This window comes from Haemaphysalis longicornis, unplaced genomic scaffold (genome assembly GCF_048455015.1).
Source record: "Haemaphysalis longicornis isolate Haplotype H1 unplaced genomic scaffold, Haemaphysalis longicornis Haplotype H1 scaffold_7, whole genome shotgun sequence".
In the NCBI taxonomy this organism is placed as follows: domain Eukaryota; kingdom Metazoa; phylum Arthropoda; class Arachnida; order Ixodida; family Ixodidae; genus Haemaphysalis; species Haemaphysalis longicornis.
Genome location: NW_027526422.1, coordinates 85650726 through 85672670, shown reverse-complemented (window position 1 = coordinate 85672670; position 21945 = coordinate 85650726). Strand labels below are relative to the sequence as shown.

The 21945-nt window shown below is 51.0% G+C and overlaps 1 protein-coding gene across 2 annotated transcripts in view; it reads right to left on the bottom strand.

The window, feature by feature from the left end:
* Window positions 1-21158, bottom strand: part of LOC144144562 (uncharacterized) — a 30767-nt gene extending 9609 nt beyond the window's left edge. The window contains exons 1-2 of one of the 2 annotated variants that reach the window (XM_077676072.1): window positions 20694-21158; window positions 11438-11619 (exon numbers count right to left, since the gene is read on the bottom strand). In XM_077676072.1, the coding sequence (XP_077532198.1) occupies window positions 11438-11619; window positions 20694-20784 (273 nt within the window). In that variant the 5' untranslated portion in view covers window positions 20785-21158. Of the gene's footprint in view, window positions 1-11437; window positions 11620-11854; window positions 12198-20693 lie in introns of those variants that run through there. The other variant, XM_077676073.1, reaches the window with a different exon arrangement.
* Window positions 21159-21945: the final 787 nt, after the last annotated feature.

Genomic DNA, 21945 nt, shown 5'->3' with positions numbered 1-21945 from the left:
GAAGGAGGCGACGGAGGTCGGTTTTGGCACGCCTTCGCCATTGTAACAGCGGCGCTACCGGAAAACAGGACGCAATATAATTCTGAAAAAAAAGGACACACGCAGCTACAATAGGCCATGGTACGCCCGCATGTATTGAATTAATAATTGTATTGCCGTAAAGCATGCTGTGTTTTTGTGCGTTTTGCCTCAGCGTCTATGCACGGTTGTCTTATCCCGAACTAAGCGGAGGGTCCGCTTGTCCCAGAAGTTGAACCGCCGCCGGCGATTTTGTTTCATTCCGTACACAATAGATGCTTCCGCAATTCTCTAAGATTAATACACACAGAACGAACGCCACAGAATTCTATTTGCCGCCTCGCGATCGACCATGTCACTTTGTATAACTGCTGTTTGTTTAGACGTTTGTTATTTGATAGTTCATTGCGGAGCAAAAGTTTGCTCTAGCAGACTGATTGATTGATTGTGGGGATCAACACGCCGAAGCTGCATTTAGGCTACGAAGCGCACTCTAGTGGGGGGCTCCGGATTCATTTTGACCGGCTGGGAATCTAACGCGCGCCAAAACATCGGCACGCAGGCGTTTTTGCTTTTCACCTTTATCAAAAAAGCAGTGCACTGCGGCTCAGCAGCCCAGCGCCTTAAAGGAGTACTGACACGAAATTTCAAAGCTGAGATAACTATCTAAAACGCTTCCTTTTTATCAGGAGATATCTCCCAGCAGGTTTTAACAGCAACCGTTCAGCGAAACATATTTAAAATCCATTTTAATCTTCGCCCGCACGAGAAAGCCCAGAGCGCGCCGACATGACATCATCTGCTACGTGCCCCAAACTGCCGACGTCGGGGCTCCCGTGACGAAGCCGAGGCGCTGGCTGTGGTTGGCGCGAGCTGCTCGGGCGTGTGTACACGTCATGGTTTTGGGACTGACGTCATGCTGCCCGGGCCTGTGGGGACGGCGAAGACCTCGACCGGTCTGGGCGCGCGCGTGCGCTTGCTCGCGAGCGCTTCCAGAGAGGCAGCGATACGGCAAGAATGGTGACGTGACGTGATACATCCTGTCATGGCGGCCGCTCGGCGTTTTTTTGTCGAAACCGAAACTGGCACGAATAAACGACGCCGTAAATGAATGTTTACGCTGCGCTCGACCGTCAACTCTGTCATTCTATGATTAGTGGGCTGGTAGGCACGCATAGCAGCGAAAAAAGCCTAACACGAAAATTTAGTGTCAGTACTCCTTTAAACACTGAGCCAATGCGGCGGGTTCCAGCTAACTTGATTTCATTCAAGAACTCTCCGTCATTTCTGACTTCGTGACGATATTCACCTGATTTCACACCCAGATACTATTCCCCCTCCTCTCGCATGAAAAGACTATTGCACAAAAATTATTCCCGGACGACAATGACCAGATTTTTCAAGCAGAGCTCTTCCCGAAATCTTGAAATGAAGAGTTGTACAGCGATGATGTGCAGCAGTTCATCCATAAGTAGCAAAAGTGCGTGGCCTCAAGAGCGGTAGGGTGTGGGAGAAGCCATTGTTCAGCAGCCGCGAAGGAAGCGAGGTTATTGTAGAAGTGAACGTTTATTGGTGCGATCTTGGGCTCCGCAATAAACTTCAAGAAAGCACAATCGACGTAGAAGCAGTCAACAAAGCGTCGTGCCCAGACGAACGTCGGCGAATCGAATGCCGCTGTGTTTGTCCGGCGGGCATTTATCTCTCAGGGACCAGGAAGCTGGACAGGTGGCGCCACTGCTCCGCGCTCCCGTCGTTAGTGGAATGAGCCGGTGCATTGCACTACGCAGCCTTCCGTTGTTTTTAAAGACCATAGTCTTTCTTGGGCTACTTAAACCCAGAAATTTTGATCTGTCTGTATGTCTGTCTGTCTGTCTGTCCGTCTGTGACACGATTCAGCCACCAGGCCAAAGTAAATTGATATTGCGCAATAATCTTATATACTCACAGCCACATGTAAACGTCTAAGCCCGGTTTATATGTTCATACTTGTCAACTTTGTTGAACAAGAACAAGACATTACGCAAATATAAGACAGGAAATTAGTACACAAGGAATATTTACAGTATTCCTTTATTAAAAAATTCATGGATGCTTGGTTTTTCGATAGCAAATGATATTCTACATCTACTGCAGAAAACCGCCGCCTCCTGGCGGCATGTGAAAAATGGCGCGGCAACAGCAACGAAAGGTTCCACTAGCTAGGTTCCACATTCTGCTCGGAACGCACGTGGAACACGGCAACGCGGCTCTATAAACCTTCTAGTCGGCCGCCTCCATTCACGCGCGTCTCCGCCGTACTGCAGCGCTGGCATCGAGGAACCCGGCCTGTAGCAGTGGAACGTGGTAAATTCAAATCGCCTTACGCAAACCTTTAGTGTGTTTACCTTGGGATGAGCGCGACGGTACATGAACAGCATGAGAGGTGAGCAGGAAAGCAAAGGGGGGCATTTCTTTGGCAAATGTCTACAAAGACTATCGTCTTTTGACGACATTTGCAACGACAGGAGCAGATACGCGGCCAATTTCTTTGCTGTGTTTGCTTCGGTGCTTTGAATGTTTTGGTGGTGTTATGGGGGGATATGTGCGGCGAAACGAAGTATAGACAGATGTGTTGGGTTCTTAGATGCACTAAGCTGCGTAAACTTGTCGGACGCTTCTAAAGTTGGGTATGGGCTACAATGACATGATCGCTTCTTGCAGCGATTTACGCTCGGCTCCACCTGATCTGAGTACGAATAAAACTACTATTATTAGTATTCATTTATTCTTAAATGCACTAACGGCTACATAAACTTGTTGGCCGCTTCTAAGTTTGGTAACGGCCTTCATTTGACATGAGCGTTTTTTGCGGCGTTCTGCGCCAGGCTCCGCACTATCTAAGTAGAAATAAAGGTATTATTATTAGTATTCATTTCTACCACTTCCTTCACTTGTTTCAATGACTACGGTTTACACGCCAGCCTTAACGCTGGGATATCTCGATACGTGTGCTTTGAAGAGAGAGCATTTATGTATGAGATCATTAGCGTACGTGTGGCCGCGGAAACGTGCGGCAGTTTACACTTTCTTTCTGCAACCGTGCGCTTTGTACCTTCGGTTTTCTTGATTGACAGCATGGGAGCCTGAGAGCTGAAGCGGAGCTCGCACGTTTGTAGCGGTCATTTTATCAAAGGCCAAAGTTATTCAACCACCCAACAGCCTAAGCTGCAAACTATCCCCCCTCCCCTTCCCATTTTACCACATGCGTGGAATAAAGGCTGGTACCGATAGTTGAAAAATGTGGCAGCAATATCTTCAGCCCGTGCTTTTCATTGCCTAGGCATTCTTGGCCGAGTACCTAAAAAATCGTGTAATGCCTTGTGAAGAAACTAAAAAACGCGCGACTAGTTGCTTCAAATAGGGGTGCAGCAGCCAGAGTCCTCCAGCACAGACGCATTTCCGACAAGCTGGAAGCAGTTAGGATTTGGAGAGGGGTCATGGAAGTGCAAAATTAAACAGCAAAATCATGCACCTTTCAGCCTAACGATGACAACAGTTTAACACGAATTCTTTCTTCGTGCGAAATAGAATGGGAAAGGGTCAAAGTGAAAGACGCTGTGATCAAAAGACCAAACTGCGTGCTGGTCAAATTCAAAGCTCAGATAGTCATCGTTTAAATCCAGAGGGCAACCAAGGAAACCTACACGAGAAAGCTTTGCTACAGTGGCTGCTTTGCGATAAACCATCACCGTTGTTAGACGGAGGAGTGCATGATTTTTCAAGCGTAGGTGACAGCTTGTAAAACTTGACCGCAGAATTCAGTTGTGGAACTGAGGGCACAGTTTTGGCGCCCTCCTGTTTCTTGTCCATCAGCAACGCAGGTATTGTTTTTTGAAAAACCATTAACCAACTAGCCAGAAACAGTTGCAAGTCTTATAAAGCAATGCTTTTCCACGACAAGCAATAACGTTCTACTATCATGCGGTATTTATACTGTAAATGATTCTCGATGGCTGTAGTAAACGTATTCCTGCGAAATTACACACGTTTCTACCGTAGCTAATGAAGTTACGGAGCGTCCTATATCACAATTTCTTGTTTGCGCTAAATCCTAGAACCCCCCCCCCTCCCCCCCTCCCCCCAACTTTGTCTTTCGCTTGTGCACGGCGCCGTTTCGTCATCAACTGTGAAGGGCCAGCGCCGCAGCATTCCTGAATCGGCTTCACACAGCGGCTTTGTAGAAGCATTTAGCAGCAATATATTCCTCGATACACCAAGCTGCATGCAGGCATGAAAAGTTTGCACGAACGAACGGACTACTTCCCGCTTGACTTCCCGCTCGGCGCATTGAGCGTCGTCTGCTGTTGGTAATTATTGAGTGTGGGCGTAAATCATACACATGGCATGCCTCGTAAAGTTCGCCTCTACTTTCAAGATTTGCCGATCTGAAAGAAGTCCTTGTGGTTATTTACTCTTTGCAAACCGTTCCGCAGCAGAACGGCACAAAGCCATGTACAACTACGCTGCGCTGACCGCCACCGGATTCCACTGATGAGCGGTTCGCCACGGGCGATCGCGGCGCTGCGATCGCCGGAGCGTTCGGACGGGATTCACATCGGCTCCGCAGGGAATGCTCTTTTTCGGCGGTTCATCAATCCCAGGTGAAATAATTTTGTCAGGTGCTCTTTCTACTAAGTGAGTGGAGCAATTTGATACCTAAGTTGGGTCGGAAGACCCATTTTTAGAGTAATTAGGACAGTTTTAGTGGCTGAGGCGGGGGCGACCCCGCTAAGCCTAACGTCGCCAACGTGCTCCGGCCATGTGCTCGGTCGGGGAAACGCAGTCCGAGGCCTTGATGGCCTCGCCTGAAGTCTTCATCGACCAAGGTGGAGAAGTGCAAGTGATCCAGGGCCCTTTTCAAGCTATGGATACTTTGTCAGCCGAAAATTACGAGGTTTCCGCGCAGACCCGGGGTACAGGCCAGCTAGGCCTAACCACCACCGGTAAGCGCGGAAGGCAGCCAACGGAGATCGACGGTCAAGGAGAAGCGGAATCCGCCTCGACGAGCCTCGAGAACGGTGTTTCTACCGGGAACGGTGCCGACGAGGACTTTCTGTGTTCTGACTATGACCGGGATCCAACGAACTCGTGTGCGGGGTGGATCGTTGTCGGTTCACGAAGACGCCAGAAAGCCACTACGAGCACGGGAACCTCTCCGCAGCGAGGATCGCCGTCTGAAGGTAAGCCAGGCAGGGCAGCCTCGGCTTTGATCACTAAAGCTAAAGAGAAGAGACGAAATGAGCTAAAAGCTCAATACGTCGCTAAAGTCAACGCTAGTATGGCAAAGGCAGCTAGAATGCCCATTTTCGCCAAGAGAAGCGAACACCGCGTGGTGATAAGACCACGAGGAGGACTCGCAATGAACAACGTTAAGCTCTCTGAGCTAAGAGCGGCCGTAGCGAAAGCAGCGGGACTAACGATGGAAGAAGTGCAGGACGACTCGATCGCCCCGAACTTCGCACAGAACATTGCAGTGTTGAGTACACCCAGCGAAGAGAGATCCTTTAGATATGGATCGATCAGAAACATTGTATTGGGAGACCGCACGTATGAAGCATACGCTTACAAGTGCACTCCAGAAAACACCGCGAGAGGTGTGATTAGCGGCGTAGGAGTAGACGAGACGGAAGAGAACATCACTCGCAGTCTCGTAAACAAGCAGAACCCCAAAATTTTGGCGGCCCACAGGCTCGGTAGAACCGAGTCGGTGGTAATACTTTTCGACGGAGATAAAGTCCCGTATTACGTGAAGTACGAAGGAGTAGTAGCGAAATGCACGTTGTACAGGCAACACAGAGAGGTTTGCGAAGTGTGCGGGAAAGTCGGGCACAGGAGAGACGTTTGTCCAACGCCACAAGTTAAGGTGTGTTTTGCATGCGGGCGGAACAACCCCGATGAAGAACACGTCAATTTCTGCAAACCGAGATGCAAGCTTTGCGGTGGAGCCCACCCTACCGGAGCAGGAAGCTGCAAGAACAAGTTCAAGGTCCCGCCACAGATAAGGGCTCGCTTGGCTGAGAAGAACAAGCGAGAAGACAAGATGGCGACGGGCAAGATGGCCATGAAAAAGGAAACGACCTTTTCCCGCCAAATCGAAAGAAGCTCCAGAAACCCGGAGAAGATTCGAGAAGCCCCCCCACAGCAACAAAGGGGAAGGAGCAAGAGCAAAAGTAGGCCAGAGGGTATGACGTGGGCTGACGTCATAGCCGAAGGGAACGCGCGCAATAGGAGGGACAAGAGTGCAGGCCCCGCCCAGAGGCCACGCTCGGTTTCCAAGAGCGACAGGAGGGAGAGAGCCGAACCCGACAGCGGGAGAGGAGGCACTCCTCCGGCAGCAGCTGTGCCGGCAGAAGGCAAAAACAACAAGAATATGGCAAAGAGCCAGGTGGCGGACAATAAAGAAGAAGCCCGAGAAACAAAGACGGAACTCTCGAAGATCCAAAGAGAGCTACAGGAGATGAAGGCCGTTGCAGAGGCCCTACAGCGTACCATCCATCAACAACGAGAACACATCAACAAACAGGACATCTTGATAGCCAAACTCCGCAAGGGGGAGCTGGACAATGAAAGCGGCGACATGGAGACTCAGGAAGACTCCACAGACGGGTCAGAGGAGGAACCTCCTATGCGCCCAAGACCAAAGAAGGCCAGAAAGGGCGGAAGTTCCGGAGGGAAGCTAGAACCGGCCGCGAACGGAAACGAAACAGCCATTCAGGAGGAGATCATTCCTGAAGAAAGCGAAAAGGACGGAGAGTCGTCATCGGTAAAGCCCGAGGAGAACACACACAGCATAAGAATAGCCCGGAGCCCGATAGGCTATGCTGGACTAAACAACAGAATCGCAAGACTGGAGATCATTTACAAGAAATGGGACAGAAATCTCGACGCTATGGAGCAGAGAATCATCCAGAGGTGTACCCAACTGGTGCAATAGCAAATCGCTCAACAGTTTGAGCAGCTTCAAAAGCAGGTGACGTGTCAATTCGACAACATGATGCGTCAAATACGCGAGGTCCTCCCAAACACTAACGATGGATCGTCGTAACTCAATAAGAGTATGGCATTGGAACGCCAATGGCTTCCGACGCCGCAGGGCGGTCCTACAGCAACACATCAGATTGCTGGAACCGGACAGGAGGCCAGACATAATCGCACTACAGGAAACCCACATGGAGCAGGAACCAAAGCTCCTGGGATACAAATCGCACTTCTGCCCCCCCTCCAACCGGACGGCCGGGAAAGGGGCAGCACAAGGGGTATGCACCCTCATCAGGAAGGGGCTAGCATACACGGAATACCCACAGTTTCTTGGGGACAAGAACATGGCGATGGAGACCTGCGTAACGGAGATAATCCTCACGGGCAAAGGGTCGTCACGCCGGAGAGAAAGCAGGAAGACCAAGACGTCCTTTCTGCTGGCGAACGTATATAGTAACCCGTACGATCGCAAACAGAAATTCAAGTCTCTGTTTGGGAAGATCAGAGCAACGCAAGAGCTGGCCAAGAGAGAAATGGCCGGCACGGGCAATGCCATAGCGCTGGTGTGCGGCGACTTCAACGCTAGCCACCTGGAGCTAGGGTACAAACGCACGACGGCCAAAGGCAGGGACTTGCTTGCGGACGCCGCGGATGCAGGCTTCACCCTGCTAACGAACCCGACGCAGCCGTCGAGGGTAGGAACGTCGGTAGCAAGCGACACTAACCCAGACCTGGCTTTCGCACTGGTTCCCGAGGGAGGAGCGGCCAGGTGGAACAACACCGGCCACAACCTCGGCAGCGACCACTGTATACTAGAGGTGGAAATCCCGCTGGCCCACGAAAAGGGCCGACGAGGTAACAACAAGGAGCACAAGATTGTGGACTGGGACGCCTTCAGGCAGTTCAAGCCGGGCCGCGTAAGAAACATCGACGAATGGATCAAAAGCCTCCAGAAAGCCGCGGAGGACACGACGAAGACCATCGAATCGGACGAGGAGGTGGAAGCGATAGATTCGCGTCTAGCGCACCTCCTGGAAGCCAGACGGTCGCTACAGATGAGGTGGAAGCGACAACGACACAACAAAAAGCTCCGCAAGCGCATCGCGGAGCTCGGGAGAGAGATAGAGAAACACAGCGCTCGACTGTGCAACCTACAATGGTCTGCGCTGTGCAGTAAGATAGACGGGCACTACACCGCAGCAGCCCCTGGAAACTCCTGAAAACGCTCATGGACGAGACCAAGGGCAGAGAGTTCCAGAGCACGCGCATGACACAAATTCTCCACACCACGGCCAGGAGGCTAGGAGAAGAAGAAATGCATAAACAGCTAAACGACAGATACCTACCGGAAACGAAAAGGGAACAACAAGAGGACTACGATGGCCCTCCAAACGCACATTTGGACCGGAACATTGAAGAATGGGAGGTACGTCGGGCGACGCAAGCCCTCAACGGCAAGTCGGCGGCGGGCCCGGACGGTGTTTCGAACAAGACCCTTCGAAACCTCAACGACGAATCCATCACGGAGCTCACGATATATTTTAACAAGTGCTGGAGGAACGGAACTCTCCCCAAGGCGTGGAGAACGTCCAAGACAATTCTCCTGCCAAAGCCGAACAAGCCACCGGGTATAGAGGGGCTGCGACCGATCTCGCTCACGTCCTGCGTGGGCAAGGTCCTGGAGCACGTCCTCAACGCCCGGTGGAACGACTACATGGAAAGGCACGGCTACTACCCCGACACGATGCTCGGATTCAGAGCGAAGTTGGGGACGCAAGTTGCCATGCTACTTCTGCAGAGAGAGGTACTAGACCCCCCGGGAGGCGTCCCTGGCAAGGACAACCGAGCCATCCTGGGCCTAGACCTTCAGGCGGCCTTTGACAACGTCAAACACTCGGCAATCCTCAAGCAATTCTCTCGTCTGGGCCTGGGCGAAAGATCTTACAATTACGTCCGCGCTTTCTTGTCGAATCGCACGGCAAGACTGTCGCTGGGAGACAGAAAGCTCGAGGAAAGAAGACTCGGAAGCATAGGAACACCGCAGGGCTCAGTGATCTCGCCGTTCCTATTTAACACGGTGATGATCGAGGTCGCCAAACGGCTGAAGGCGCTGGGCCCCGACGTTCGTCACTGCATATACGCAGACGATGTCACAATTTGGGTGACGGGAGGGAGCGACGGGAAAATCGAATCGGACCTTCAGGAGCCGGTTAGAGCGGTGGAGTCCGCTCTTTCGAGCACAGGCTTGCGCTGCTCACCGCAAAAATCGCAGCTCCTGGTGCTGCCGCCACCGGGGCGATACAGGAAGACGGCGGCGCAAGAGGCGGCCAAGAACATCGCCTTACGAACGGAAGACGGCGAACTCATCCCGCACGTCCCCGGCATCAAGATTCTCGGCATGCACGTGGACGGTGTCCAAACCACCACCACGGCGCTGAGAAACATGATCACGAAAATCGGAATAACGACCCGCTTGGTTAAGCGAGTGTCGTCGAGATACAACGGCATGAACGAGCGAGGGCTCTTGCGCCTTCTGCAGACCTTCGTCGTTAGCCAGGTCGCATACGCAGGAGCCTTCCACCGATGGACGAGATCGGAGGAGGGCAAGATCGACGCAGCCATACGCAAAGCGTACAGGAGCGCCCTGGGACTTCTCCCGGGGACGAAGACGTCGGCCTTGCTGGATCTGGGAGTGCACAATACACTCTCGGAGATCAGCGAGGCCCAACGCATGTCCCAACTGGTGCGGCTGAGCTGCACGAGAACGGGCAGGAGCATCCTCGACATGGCTGGCATCAACCCGCCCAAAGGAGGGGAGAACAGCGACACGAGCGACAGAATACCGCTCGGAGACGAGGAGGCGAGGGGTATCATCGTGTTCCCTATGCCGAAGAACGTAGACCCGGAGAGGGACAGGGAAAGGCGCCTAGCAAGGGCGACAGCCCTGGCCAGGATCTACAGACACGACGACGCCGCGGCCCACGTGGACGTGGCGAAGTACCCGACTACAGCGAACGCTTTCACCGTAGCGGTGGTCAGATCGTCCACGGGCGAGCTGATCAACGCCGCGTCGGTGAGGGCGAAGACCCCGGGCCAAGCCGAGGAAGCGGCGATTGGCCTGGCGCTGGCGACACCCGGCGTCAAGACGATCCTGAGCGATTCAAAGACGGCGATCAGGAATTTTGCAAGTAGTACGGTATGGGAAGGAGCGGAACGAATCGTGAGACTCGGACGGGCCTCGCGGGATCCGCGAGCCCACAGCCCCGTAACGACCATCAAGTGGTTTCCGGCTCACATGGGCCGGCTGGAAAACGTCGAAAACCGCAACGACGACGCAGACGCTGCAGCCCGCGAGCTCACCATGTGCCGGGCCGGCGAAACGCAAGTCACCGCGGATCCTGACGAAGAAGCAACGAGCGCCGTCCTGACGGACTACGGGGATATCCTCAGAAGACATCGGGAGGCGAGGAGGGAGTACCCGAACCCGCATCGAGACCTCTCTCGAGCGGAGACGGTGCTCCTAAGACACCTGCAAGTGAAGTGTGCTTTGACTCCCGCGTGGGCCAGGCACGCGTGTCCCGAACTTTTCGTGAGTGCTGTGTGCAGTGTATGTGACAGTGAACTCGCGACTCTGTGCCACATCACTAGGTGTGGAAGAACTGCTAACACGGGCGATCCCGCGCGGGGCGAGGAAGCCGAAGACTGCGTGGCGGGAGCCGGGGTGCCAGGAGACCCGCTCCCGGAGGGACTAGAGCGGTGCATTCGCTCGGACAATTACCACCAGCAAAAGTGGGCGATCCAGCAACTCGAGGAGGCTCTGGCAAGACAGAGGAGAACGGGAGACCACACGCCGGACTCACCGGCAGCGGGACCCAAATACCCCTGTCAAGGCACCCCCCTCCCTCGAGTCCAAGGCCCGGTGTGACAAGAGACTTTATTCCAATCACACTAGAGTCGTAGTGCGAGCCCTGCGTGGCCGCTGACTACATCTTGCCGGATCTATAAATAAAGTTCTTCTCTCTCTCTCTTCGCCACGGGCGGCGCTGTTGGCTGAAGTGACGTAGAGTTCTAAAGTTACGGTGGTGCCATACAACGGCCTCCCGGTAGAACATTGCCGACGAAAGAAGGAAAGTCTAGGTTAGCGTCGACGGGGTGAAGCCCTCTGCCTATAAAACAAGATTGCCGGTCGCTGCCCATGACAAAAAAAGCGAAGTCGCGCTCGGCTCGAAAATGATAAGATAGTTTTCCGCGGCAAGGCGCTTGTAAAGAAACAAAGAAAATATGCTCGCGGCAATATGTATCCAAAAATTCAAGAACAGCGCAGTGTCATTGCTTGACATGTGTTTCTTCATGCATGTATAATACGGACCTCATGATTGCCTCTCGCACGTATATGCGTTACCTTGGCATTTGTGCACTTGTGTTGGTGCCCGCCTCCAGCCCTGCCGGCGGCGCCAGCGGTGCCGTTCGTGGCGGCCGCGGCTTCTGCTCCGGCTGCGGCTCCGTGTGCGGCCCCAGCTCCAGCAGCGGCTCCAGCTCCAGCAGCGGGAGGGGCGACTGAAGAGCTCGTGGCCGAGGTCCACACTGAAACAACACGGAAAGCAGGCGGTCTCCTTTATTTGTCTGCTCGAAGCAGCTCTGAGCAGCTCAGCGTTGGCTCCGCCCACCAGTCCCGGAACTGTTCAGTCGTATTTGTTTTGCACCAGGGAGCAGCACAAAGCTGCCCAAACTAAAGACACTGAAACTTGGAAGTAGTTCCCAAACTAAAGCCACTAGAACTGGAACTAGTTTTAGTGACTTTAGCCCAAACTGCTCTCACTGTTCGCGACGAGCAGCTAGCAGACGATAGAAAGGCGAGCATGGTGCAGACGACGCATGCGAAAGCAGTCTCGCGGTCTCGTTGGCGTTCTCGCGTCTTCTCGCTCGGTTTTGCATCAGTTGATCCATAGAGTTGATCGTCTGCTCAGGGCGAGAATGGCAGGGTTGACTGGTGTTCCTCCGCATTTCGCGATTGTCAACGGCGTTGAGACGCCGGTGTATCCGGCCTGTGACGAAGACGGGGCGCCCGTGTTTTACGGAAGACACCAGGTTTTCGCGTCTGACGGTACGTATATACAAATGGCGACGTTTGGAAGCTGTCAAGAAAATGTTTGTACGACCGCTCGGTGAAGCAAATGAGATGGGTTCTTTTTCTTGCAGGTGGTGCACATGCTTGCTTGCGACCCGAAATAGGTAAGTGCAACGGCGAAGGTTTTATCTGCTTGTTTCTGCTGGCGGTCCCTGTACTGATTACGGGAAAAAGGGTGACGTTTCGTAGCGAGCTGCTGAACGTTCCTTTAGAAAGCCTGAAAGTGCGTTTGAACTCGTCACCGCGGTACGTTTGAACCAAAGTTCGTTTGAACAAAATTACGAAGTACAAGTAATGCGGTTTGCACATTGGCGTGTGAATATCGTCGTAAGATGCGACATCGTTTCGTCGTACACCGGCTATGTGAGGTGTGAGGTAAACAGTTCATGTGAGGTGTGAGGTAAACAGCTCATTTCAACCTGCCAGTGCACACTTCACAGAACGTGTTCAGACGCAATCAAGATACGCGTTAAAACAGCTTCCCGTCTGCCTCTACAACGGACGCCTAGATACACGCTTAAAAGGCTGGTTGGGTGCATCGACAATAGTACTCGACGCAGTCGAGGAATTTCGCAATGACTCTGACAGACGTTGTAAATAAAACATTGGTTGTAACAATTAGTAACCAAAAAATTGGCCGCGTATCTGCTCCTTTCGTTGCAAATTACGTCAAAAGACGATAGTCTTTATCGGCTTTTGCGAAGTAAATGCCTCCCTTCGCTTTACCGCTCACCTCTCATGTTGTTCATCTTGCGTCGCGCTCCTCCCAAGGTAAAGACGCCAAATGTTTGCTTAAATCATTTTAAATTTTGCGCGTTCTACTGCTCCAAACCGGGTGTCTCGATGCGAACGCTGCCGTACGGCGAAGACGCGCGTTAATCGAGGCGCCCTACTTCAACGTTTATGGAACCGCGTTTCCCTACTCCACGTGCGTTGCAAGCAGAATGTGGAACCTATCTAGTGGAACCTTGCGTAACTGTTGCCGGTTGATTTCTTAAAATGGCGCCAGAAGCTATAGTGGCGCGGGTGACAGCAGGCGACGGCGGAGTGAATTCTTTTTCTGAAGTTGATGAAGTATTTAATTTCGCAAAAGTCAAGCATGTTTGAATTTTTATAAAGGAACACTGCAAATATCACTTCTGTATTGATTTGTTGTCTCATATTTCCGTAATGTCTTGTTCTTCTTCAACAATGTTGACAAGTATGAACATTACACCGGACCAAGACAAGTAGACTTAGCTGTGACTATATAAGACTATTGCGCAGGCATTCTTTTGCTTTGGCCGGGTGGCTGAATCGAGTCACAGACAGGCAGACGTACAGACATACAGACAGACCAAAATTTCTGGTCCCAAAAAAGACTATCGTCTTCAATAGCAATTATCAGCGTTCTAGCTTCGCGTTCTTGGGCACGTACGTGCAGCGCCATCACGAGCAGACGACACATCGTCTGCTCCACCTCAGTTTGCCTGCCGCGTCGGATCGCGGGCAGCTAGAGCATCTTGGAGTTGGAAGAGAGAAACTGGCTTGTGGGTGCTTCTTCACGTGTCCCATTACGTAACCTCCTTGCCGACCGGTGCTCGTTGCCGTAATGTGGATGCATGTCCCTGCGAACGTTTGGGTCTTATCGTCTCTCGTATTTGTGAGAGCATGCGTCCGGGATGGTGTCGTAGCTGCACTAGCGTCGATACGACGTCGTAGCGACACTAGTGCAGTACTAGTGTCGCTAGTATAGCGACACTAGCAGCACTAGTGTCGTAACTGCACTAGTAAGGCACGGCGCGTAATGATTAGCGTTAGTTGCCTCAGTTTATTGATTGCGCCTCTACCCAGGTATTTGGACACCCATATTGAGTAACTTTGCAGATGTTGGTGATAATCCCATTGCTAGCTTGAAAGCTTTACGAATTACAAAAGCTATGCTTCGGTATTGGTATTCCTCAGTTTTGTTAACTGCTTCTTGCAGTGCACATTTTTGCTGCCTTGTCGCCCTGCCGGTACCTCTGTTGTCCAGACGGTGAGGTCATACGCGTACTGCGCATGGTGAATTTCTTTGATGTTTTGAGTTTCTCAGCAAGGAGCTCATGGCAAGGATAAAAAGCCAAAATGACACGACGGCGCCGCGCATAGTTTTTTTTTTTTTTTGGCACATTAAGTTCGTCTGCTCGCAGGTCCGCAACACCTACCGTCGCAGTGCTGTTCATTAGGAAGTCTTTGACGTAGTTCGGAGAGCTGATTGATTGATTGTAGGGTTTAACGCGCCGACGCAACGCAGGCGATGAGGCGCGCCGTAGTGGAGGGCTCCGGATTAATTTAGACCACCTGGGAATCTTTATCGTGCGCCGAACTCTCGTACACACGGGCGTTTTTGCTTTTCGCCTCCATGAGAAAAGCGACCGCCGCGGCCGGGAATCGAACCCGCGACCTCGTGCTCAGCAGCGCAACGCCTTAGCCACTGAGCCACCGCGGCGGGTACGTAGTTCGGAAAGCGTTTTTTATAGTCGTGACTAGTCAAACGGAAAGGAATCACGTCGTGGCCTACGTTGTGAAATGCTGATCGGCTAGACATAGGGGAACTCCCCAACGTGGCGTAAGTTTCTGCGAAGGCTGCTGAGCACGAGGTCGCGGTTTGGATTCCCTGCCGCGGCGGGCGCTTTTCTGATGCAGGCGAAAAGCATAAACGCCCGTGTGTTCGATATTTCGGCGCACGGTAAAGATACCCAGGTGGTCCAAATTAATCCTGAGCCCTCCACTACGGCGCGCGCCTCATCGCCTGCGTTGCGTCAAGTTCAAATTCGAATCCAAATTCAAATTTGTTTTTCCTCTTAACATAATACAATGTCGATGGTCTCCCTGGCAAGAAAGCTGTTGCTACAGCTTGAAGGGGCCAGGGAGCCAAATTGGCAGCTCAATGACGACTGTACAATGCGATTAAAACGAGGGATACAGCATTACAGTACCTTTGTGAAGGCCGATAAACATCACGAAAAAATAAAAACAATAAAATACTTGTATAGCGAGCTTTAAGCGTCGGCGCGTTAAAGCCTGTGATCAATCAATCAATCAATCAATCAATCAATCAATCAATCAATCAATCAATCAATCAATCAATCAATCAATCAATCAATCAATCAATCAATCAATCAATCAATCAATCAATCAATCAATCAATCAATCAAGTTTCTTCGAAGAAAAATTCGACATCCACTTGAAAAGTAGCCGTACGGCTATAACTCAGGTGCACGGATGTCAAAATTTCCTTCGCAGTTGTCAAATGCTCTTTTTACGTTAACGAAGAGGATGGTTCTCTTGCTATGCGTTTGAAGCTGGTCGATAAATTTTTCCTTGAGCTGCAGCAATATACCCTGTGTTGATAGCTACATGGTGGTAGAAAAATGACCGTTTTCTCCCAGCTATGGTGTGAACCTTGTTCAGCACGTTGTCTTCGTAGAGTTTTCTTGCGAACGATGTCAAAGATTTTTACCGCATATTTTATAGTTCGATTGATTTATTTAGGCTTGGGAATCATTGTACCTTCGGCGTGTTTCCATTCAGCCGGTAGTCTTCCCTCTTCTCAGAACGTGTTGATATGCGCCAGCAGGTCATCACTCTCCTTACCTCCGAGATCCCACAGTGCCTTATTATTGATATTTCGTAGAGTGGAATATGTGACGAGGGTGGACGGAAATGTTCGCAGCGACGTCCTCCTGCTGGGGCAGCTGATTCCCTGCTCGAGGCGATTTCCACCCACGTTATGGTAAACCGTCAATCAAGTTCTTGGTTCGGGTGTATTTTATGGGTGGTTGGTTCTGTGTCGATGGTAGTTTCGTCTTTACAATTACCCAGTAACTTGGCGATGATCTTTCGCTGGATATCTTTCTCCATGCAAAGTTGCTTGCGCACCAGCTTCTGGATGTGCTGCCTGGTTGTTACCTCCCCTCCGTCGTGCCCAAGAGAGACTTGAGAATGGCCCATGCCATCTTCAAGCCATCCTTCGTGTTGCTTAGTGTGCCTTGCTACTTTTCCACGCCTGATGTCAATGTCGATGTGCCAGCCTTGCTGCGTATTCTTCCGTCTCACTGGTGATCGCAATTAGCCACACAGTTCTTGGGATTCTCGTTGCACTTCTGTTGCTTCCACATTTTTGTCAGCCTTTTACGCACCTCCCATGAGTGTAGAAGATGCGGGTCTACTCCGGCGTGTCTACAGTAGGACGTTCTTGAGTTGGACGGTCTTGGTGTACCTCGGCTGCCTTTCCATAACGTTCTTGGTCTACTTTTCTTCATCTTCAGGACTTCTTTCACCTTTCTGTTTCAAACAAAATGCATTCCAGTTTGTGAATTTAGATGGCCTGACTCGAAGAGCAGTTTTTTAGTGCGGGATGGTAGTTTGCGCGATGTGGATGTCGCTTCCCAAGTTCTCATCCATATGCATCCACTGTGGGCTTTGGTTCGGGCACGTGTCTCTGGTCACGCTGTTGTCACTGCGTGTTGGGACTTCCGTCTTGTTAGGTTGTAGGGTAACGTTGTGGCGCGTGGCCGCATTGTGCACGGCCTCCCCTGTTTGCTAGGTGTCGGGATAAACATAAGCTACATGTGGCTTATTAAAGTCACCTTCCACAGGGCTCTCACAAGTTCCCGACGGAGCGTTTCTAATGGTCTCTCGGTGGGCTGTGCACGTTAAGGTCAAAGAGACTCCGCTGAGTCTTCTTCAGTACAATCTCCACCAGGTTATGCTCTATCCGGAGGGCAACATGATGTTGCTGCGCCATTGGCCGACTCTTCGTCAATATGGAGGTTCTTCGACTTTATTCAGCTACGTGGTCGTGATATCCGCCAAAGTTGAAGTCTTCCATCTCCGTTTCTTGCAACGCCACTACATCCGGTGGGTGCTGATTGCAAAGTTGCAACAGGATTCGTCATTTCAGGTTGCCACGGTTACAACTACATGGCCAAATATTAAGTTTTGGTTATTCTTTCTTGTTCGTTTTTCAACTTCATCTCCAAGGGTTCCATCATCGAATATAAAGTTTTGGTTGCTCTTTCTTCTTGTTGGTTTTTCATCTCCAAGGGTTCCTTCATCTTCTTGCACCGCGTATATTCGCTTGCGTCTCGTATATTCACTGGCGACCTTCACATAGAGTGTGCGACTTCCTGCCGCAGCATTACCAGCCGCCATCACTTCATCTCCACCCGCCCTGGATGTTCCCGCCCATGAAAATAGTGACCACGGTGCCCGGAATTACACGAAAGGAGCATATTCCACCTGCCGCTCTACGGTTTTTTGCTCTTGAATATATGTACAACACATACGGAGGTCATACACATCTGTACACTGATGGATCGGTGTCATCCACATCATCCACTGTCGCAGTGTGGATACCTTCGTCCCGCACCACCCTCAGTGCCATGCTCAGCCACAAAATATCATCTACGGCTGCCGAACTTGCATCTCTGCGGATGGCCTTGGCTCACATCATCGAGCAGCCGGCACGCGCGTGGGCCATCTTCACGGACTCTCGGGCTGCACTGCAATGTCTGGCGTCTTTCCCCAAGGATCAGCTTGTGCTTGATGTACAAGCTTTACATCTTCAAGCTCAGCAAGCGCATCATCAAATAGCACTTCAGTGGCTCCCTGCCCATTGCGGGATAACTGGAAATGTGAAGGCGGACGTTGCAGCATCTACAGCGCATGACCAACGCGGATCAAAAATACCGGTGCCATTTTCTCGCAAAGATGCCTCAGCCCTTGCATCCAGTGTGGCATGGAGCATGCAGCGATCGCTTTGGGCAGACGCATCCCGCAATTACGCACCCCTCTACTCTATCGACCCGCATTGTAATTTTAAGATGCCACCTGGACTATCTAAGCATGATGAAGCAGTACTGCACCGCATGCGGTTGAACGTCGCCTACACGCGATACTACTGCTACAAACTCAACCAGTCTCCCTCGCCTCTGTGCCCACAGTGTGGTGTGCGTGAAGACCTCCAGCACCTAATATGTGACTGTGTGCGCTTTACTACACAAAGAGTGTCTCTCGCAGTGTCCCTGGGCCGGCCGCTGTCCGCAAAACTAGAACTGAGGGACGTATTAGGTCCTTGGAACTCTTCCAAACGTGCCGCTCGTGCAACGAAAGCCTTATTGGCATACCTAAAGGACACAAGTTTTGATGAGACTTTGTAATTAGTTAAAATCATATGTATTCCTCTTCATCATTATAATCATCATCGTCATCGCACTCATCTGGCGTAGCAAGCCAAGCATCTTAGCTGGGCTGACATCGCCAGTTTTCATTAAAGATTGTTCTCTCTCTCTCTCTAGGGTAATTTCTCGTGGTGGATATTAAAAGGAGGCAGCACCAGATTTAGAGGAAAAAAAAAGATTCCTACCTTGTCTTCGTCTTCCGCCGTCATGAGGAGAGGGACAAACGTATAAAGCCAGACAAGGAAAAACTTTGATATTCTGTCTGCCTGTTCGTCATCCACAACCATGACAGGAAAGATTCCGCTCCCTGCTTCACGCCTCACCGTGATCAGAAACTCTCTCTCAGGCAAACAAGCGTTTCGTAGCCCAGGTCAGTAAGGCGTTCGTAATGACGATGATGATCCGGATGCCGTGACATGCGTACGTTTGAACGGACAGGCTTTCTTTTCTGCCTCCATCCAAGCGTAGGTCATGTTCTGTGATGAGGGCAACACGCGCGGGTGTGGCTTTCTCGCGCGCGTCGTGTCCAAAGCGCTGCTCGGCCACCGCCCCGAGGAGGCGCAGGTGGGTCAGTAGATGACGAATGTTCCGCTATTTTGCTAGACGAACGCTGCCGCAGCTGCTGTTGAATTCATTAGCTTCACAAGAAGTGTTCGCGGTCGAACGTGCGCGGTGCAGCTGGCAGTCTGTATACACGTTCGAACTCCGCCGTTATATGTCTTCTCGCTGACGACGCGGCGTATACGCTGGGTCACATGATACCACGGGCAAGGTCTCTAGACGTGCAATAAGTTGGGGGCCATCATTAAATCGGTAAAAGCTGCTAACTTCCCAAATGTCTATTTTAATGCGTAATCATTACTAGGACCATTGTCAAGCACAACCTAGCCGCGTTTAGCTCTCGTATAGGCCCTATCAGCTCGCGTAATCCTCCATTTGGAAGTCTATTCGAGACCAACACGCTTCAAAGCTAGTTTGCAAGAAATTGGTTCACGGAAATTCACCAACGCTGGCACCTACATCTTCTTTGGTGGATTGGTGTCTTCTACTCTTCATATTGAATTGCGCTATATATGTACACAGACAAATAGGACGCTAACGGGACTGGGACGATGCCGATGCACCTCGTCCCAGTCCCGTTAGCGTCCTATTTGTCTGTATACATAGCGCAATGCAATATGAAGCATCATCAACTAGCCCCATAATACATCCTTTTGAGCTCCTACTCTGTTCTTGCGTGGTGCAGAAGAAAGCTTTCACATGATACTCAATCCTTTAATTGCGAAAGCATTAGTTACTTCGGCAAGTCGAAAATCATGCGCCCGGGACACAGACGGTACAGAAAATGGCCGACAGCTCGGAGAATAAAAACACGTAAAAGAATGCGCGTATTGAAGTCACATTTGTCAGGGAAGCTCCTGTAAATTAAGTTCAGTAATGGAGTTGAGAAACAAATTGTGGGAATTTGGGTCCAGGTTGGACGATGCTTTATCGCAACTTTTCAGAGCTCCCTATTATTTTTTGCTTTTTTAAAATACAGAAACTTCATTAAAGCAACTGAACTAACACTACGCTGCGAGTGGTCATCTATACGACCATACGTAAGTAAAATACTGCTGCAGTTATATTACACCAGAGCTGGCGGACGACATCATCTCGTTTGATTCAAGAAATTTCAACTTGAAACAGCCATTACAAACTTTCCGAGGTATTGTTTGCGAACAGAAGCCCTGCACCTGCATGCATAAGCGGAGTGCAAGTTTCACACTTTCGTAAACGCTCAGATCTTCGTTGCAACAAGGCCGTCGCTAGTGATTTAATCGTTTGTTGAAAATAATGCTGCAAGGTCATGAGGACGACAGTTTGGAGCAATAATAATTTGCTGGTTAAGTTCTCGCTACGCTAGCTAAACTGTTTTGTACACAAATATGCACATGATCCACAGGTTATACAAAATGGCGTAGGAAATGTTGCCAATCGAATTCGATGGTGTGTCTCTGCCGAAAGCGCGAGTGCAAAGAAATTGTGACCTTTTGTTTGAGTCTGCCTGTAAGCGTTCTGTTGTGAGAAGTTTTTAAATATTTTTTAGGGTTTTCTGGGCAATTTTTGATAGCACCCGTAATAGGGACAACTAGGCCTACAGCAAGGGAATTGAACCCTTATAAATGAATCTGAAACCGGTCATTATACCGTGCCCCACCGGTCACGTGTTCTTTCGACATGTTAACCGCTGATTTGGCTGATTGTCTATGCACAACCCAGACGGGACATAAGTGTTGTACATTGGTTAACAGTGACCACTGTTGCCCAAATCAACGGCTTACCGGCGATGCTTTGAAGCAGTAGGACGATGCACACCGACTGAAGAGCCCTCCTGAGCGCAGCCACTTCTGGCGCTTCCATCCGCCGCAACATTGTTCTTCTTTCGCGCTCGGCGACTGAAAAGAAATTCCTGTAACAGCGCGTGCGCGTCTTCCGAGAACCACGAAAAAGGTGGTGGGCGGCTCCACCGGCGGCGTAAATGGCGGGCGGCGACGAGTCGCGGTTTTATCACGCTCACGTCAACCTAGCCGCGAAGGCCGCCCAACCGTCGCCGAGGGTAACGTCGCCCTCTTGCGTGTTTCCGTTTCCCTTCCCAAGCGCTTTGCCTCGCGTTTTGTTTTCCTTCAGGGCAAGTTACCGTTAGCTCCCGTCTTTATACTTCTTTCTTTCTATCCTGCTTTTTTTTTACCGCCACGTTTTGATGCGTGCGAGTGTTGGGTGACAGACCCAGCCGCCCCTCGCGCACGGTCGCCGGGCATAAGTGCGCGCGCGCGAGCGACAACGCTTGGAAGCGCTTCGGTCGCAACCGCTTGTCCCGCCGCCGTGGCCGTATAGTAAAAATGAATTACGATTTCGCCCAGAGAAAGTTGCTGCAACGAAGGAACCCAGCGTCGAGCCAGTCCCGTGCTGCTGTCAAGCCCGGTATTTTAGTTTTTTTGTCCTTTCTCCGGGCTGTTGTTCCCGGCCTTGGTGTTTTTAGGCGTTAATTAGACGCCATGTTCCGCCCGCTGCACCTGCTGCCGCGCCCTCCCAACATCGTCGCGCGCTGCACGTACACACTCCCTAATGCGGTGCACGACCGAAAACCAGACCGAGGCATGTGTGACGCAATGAGGATCATTCTTTGCTGCAATTCTTTGCCTGCCTCGTACGGGACGACGAATAAACCTTTCTTGCACGCAGGGGAGAACCGAGCCACGGAATAAGTCTAATCTCTGTAACACTAAAAACGTTGAAAGACAGGTGTACAACATGTTTCCAGTCGGGCCTACGCTGTAACCTCTTAATTGGGAAGTCACCCCATACTCAGCGACTTCCGCCATTGAGTGCACGTTTTGAGATTGTAATAGTGTTGAAATGCGACGTTTCGCTTGCGCCCAACACTTAAGCACTTACTTAGCGAGGTAAATTGGTTGAAATATCTATGACTTTGGTGTACTTAGTCTTCCGAGGTGTCTGCTTATATAGTTGTTCGCGATGGCTTTCGTCTCTTGGACATGACAATTTTTTAAACAAAGAAAAATGTACCTTCGA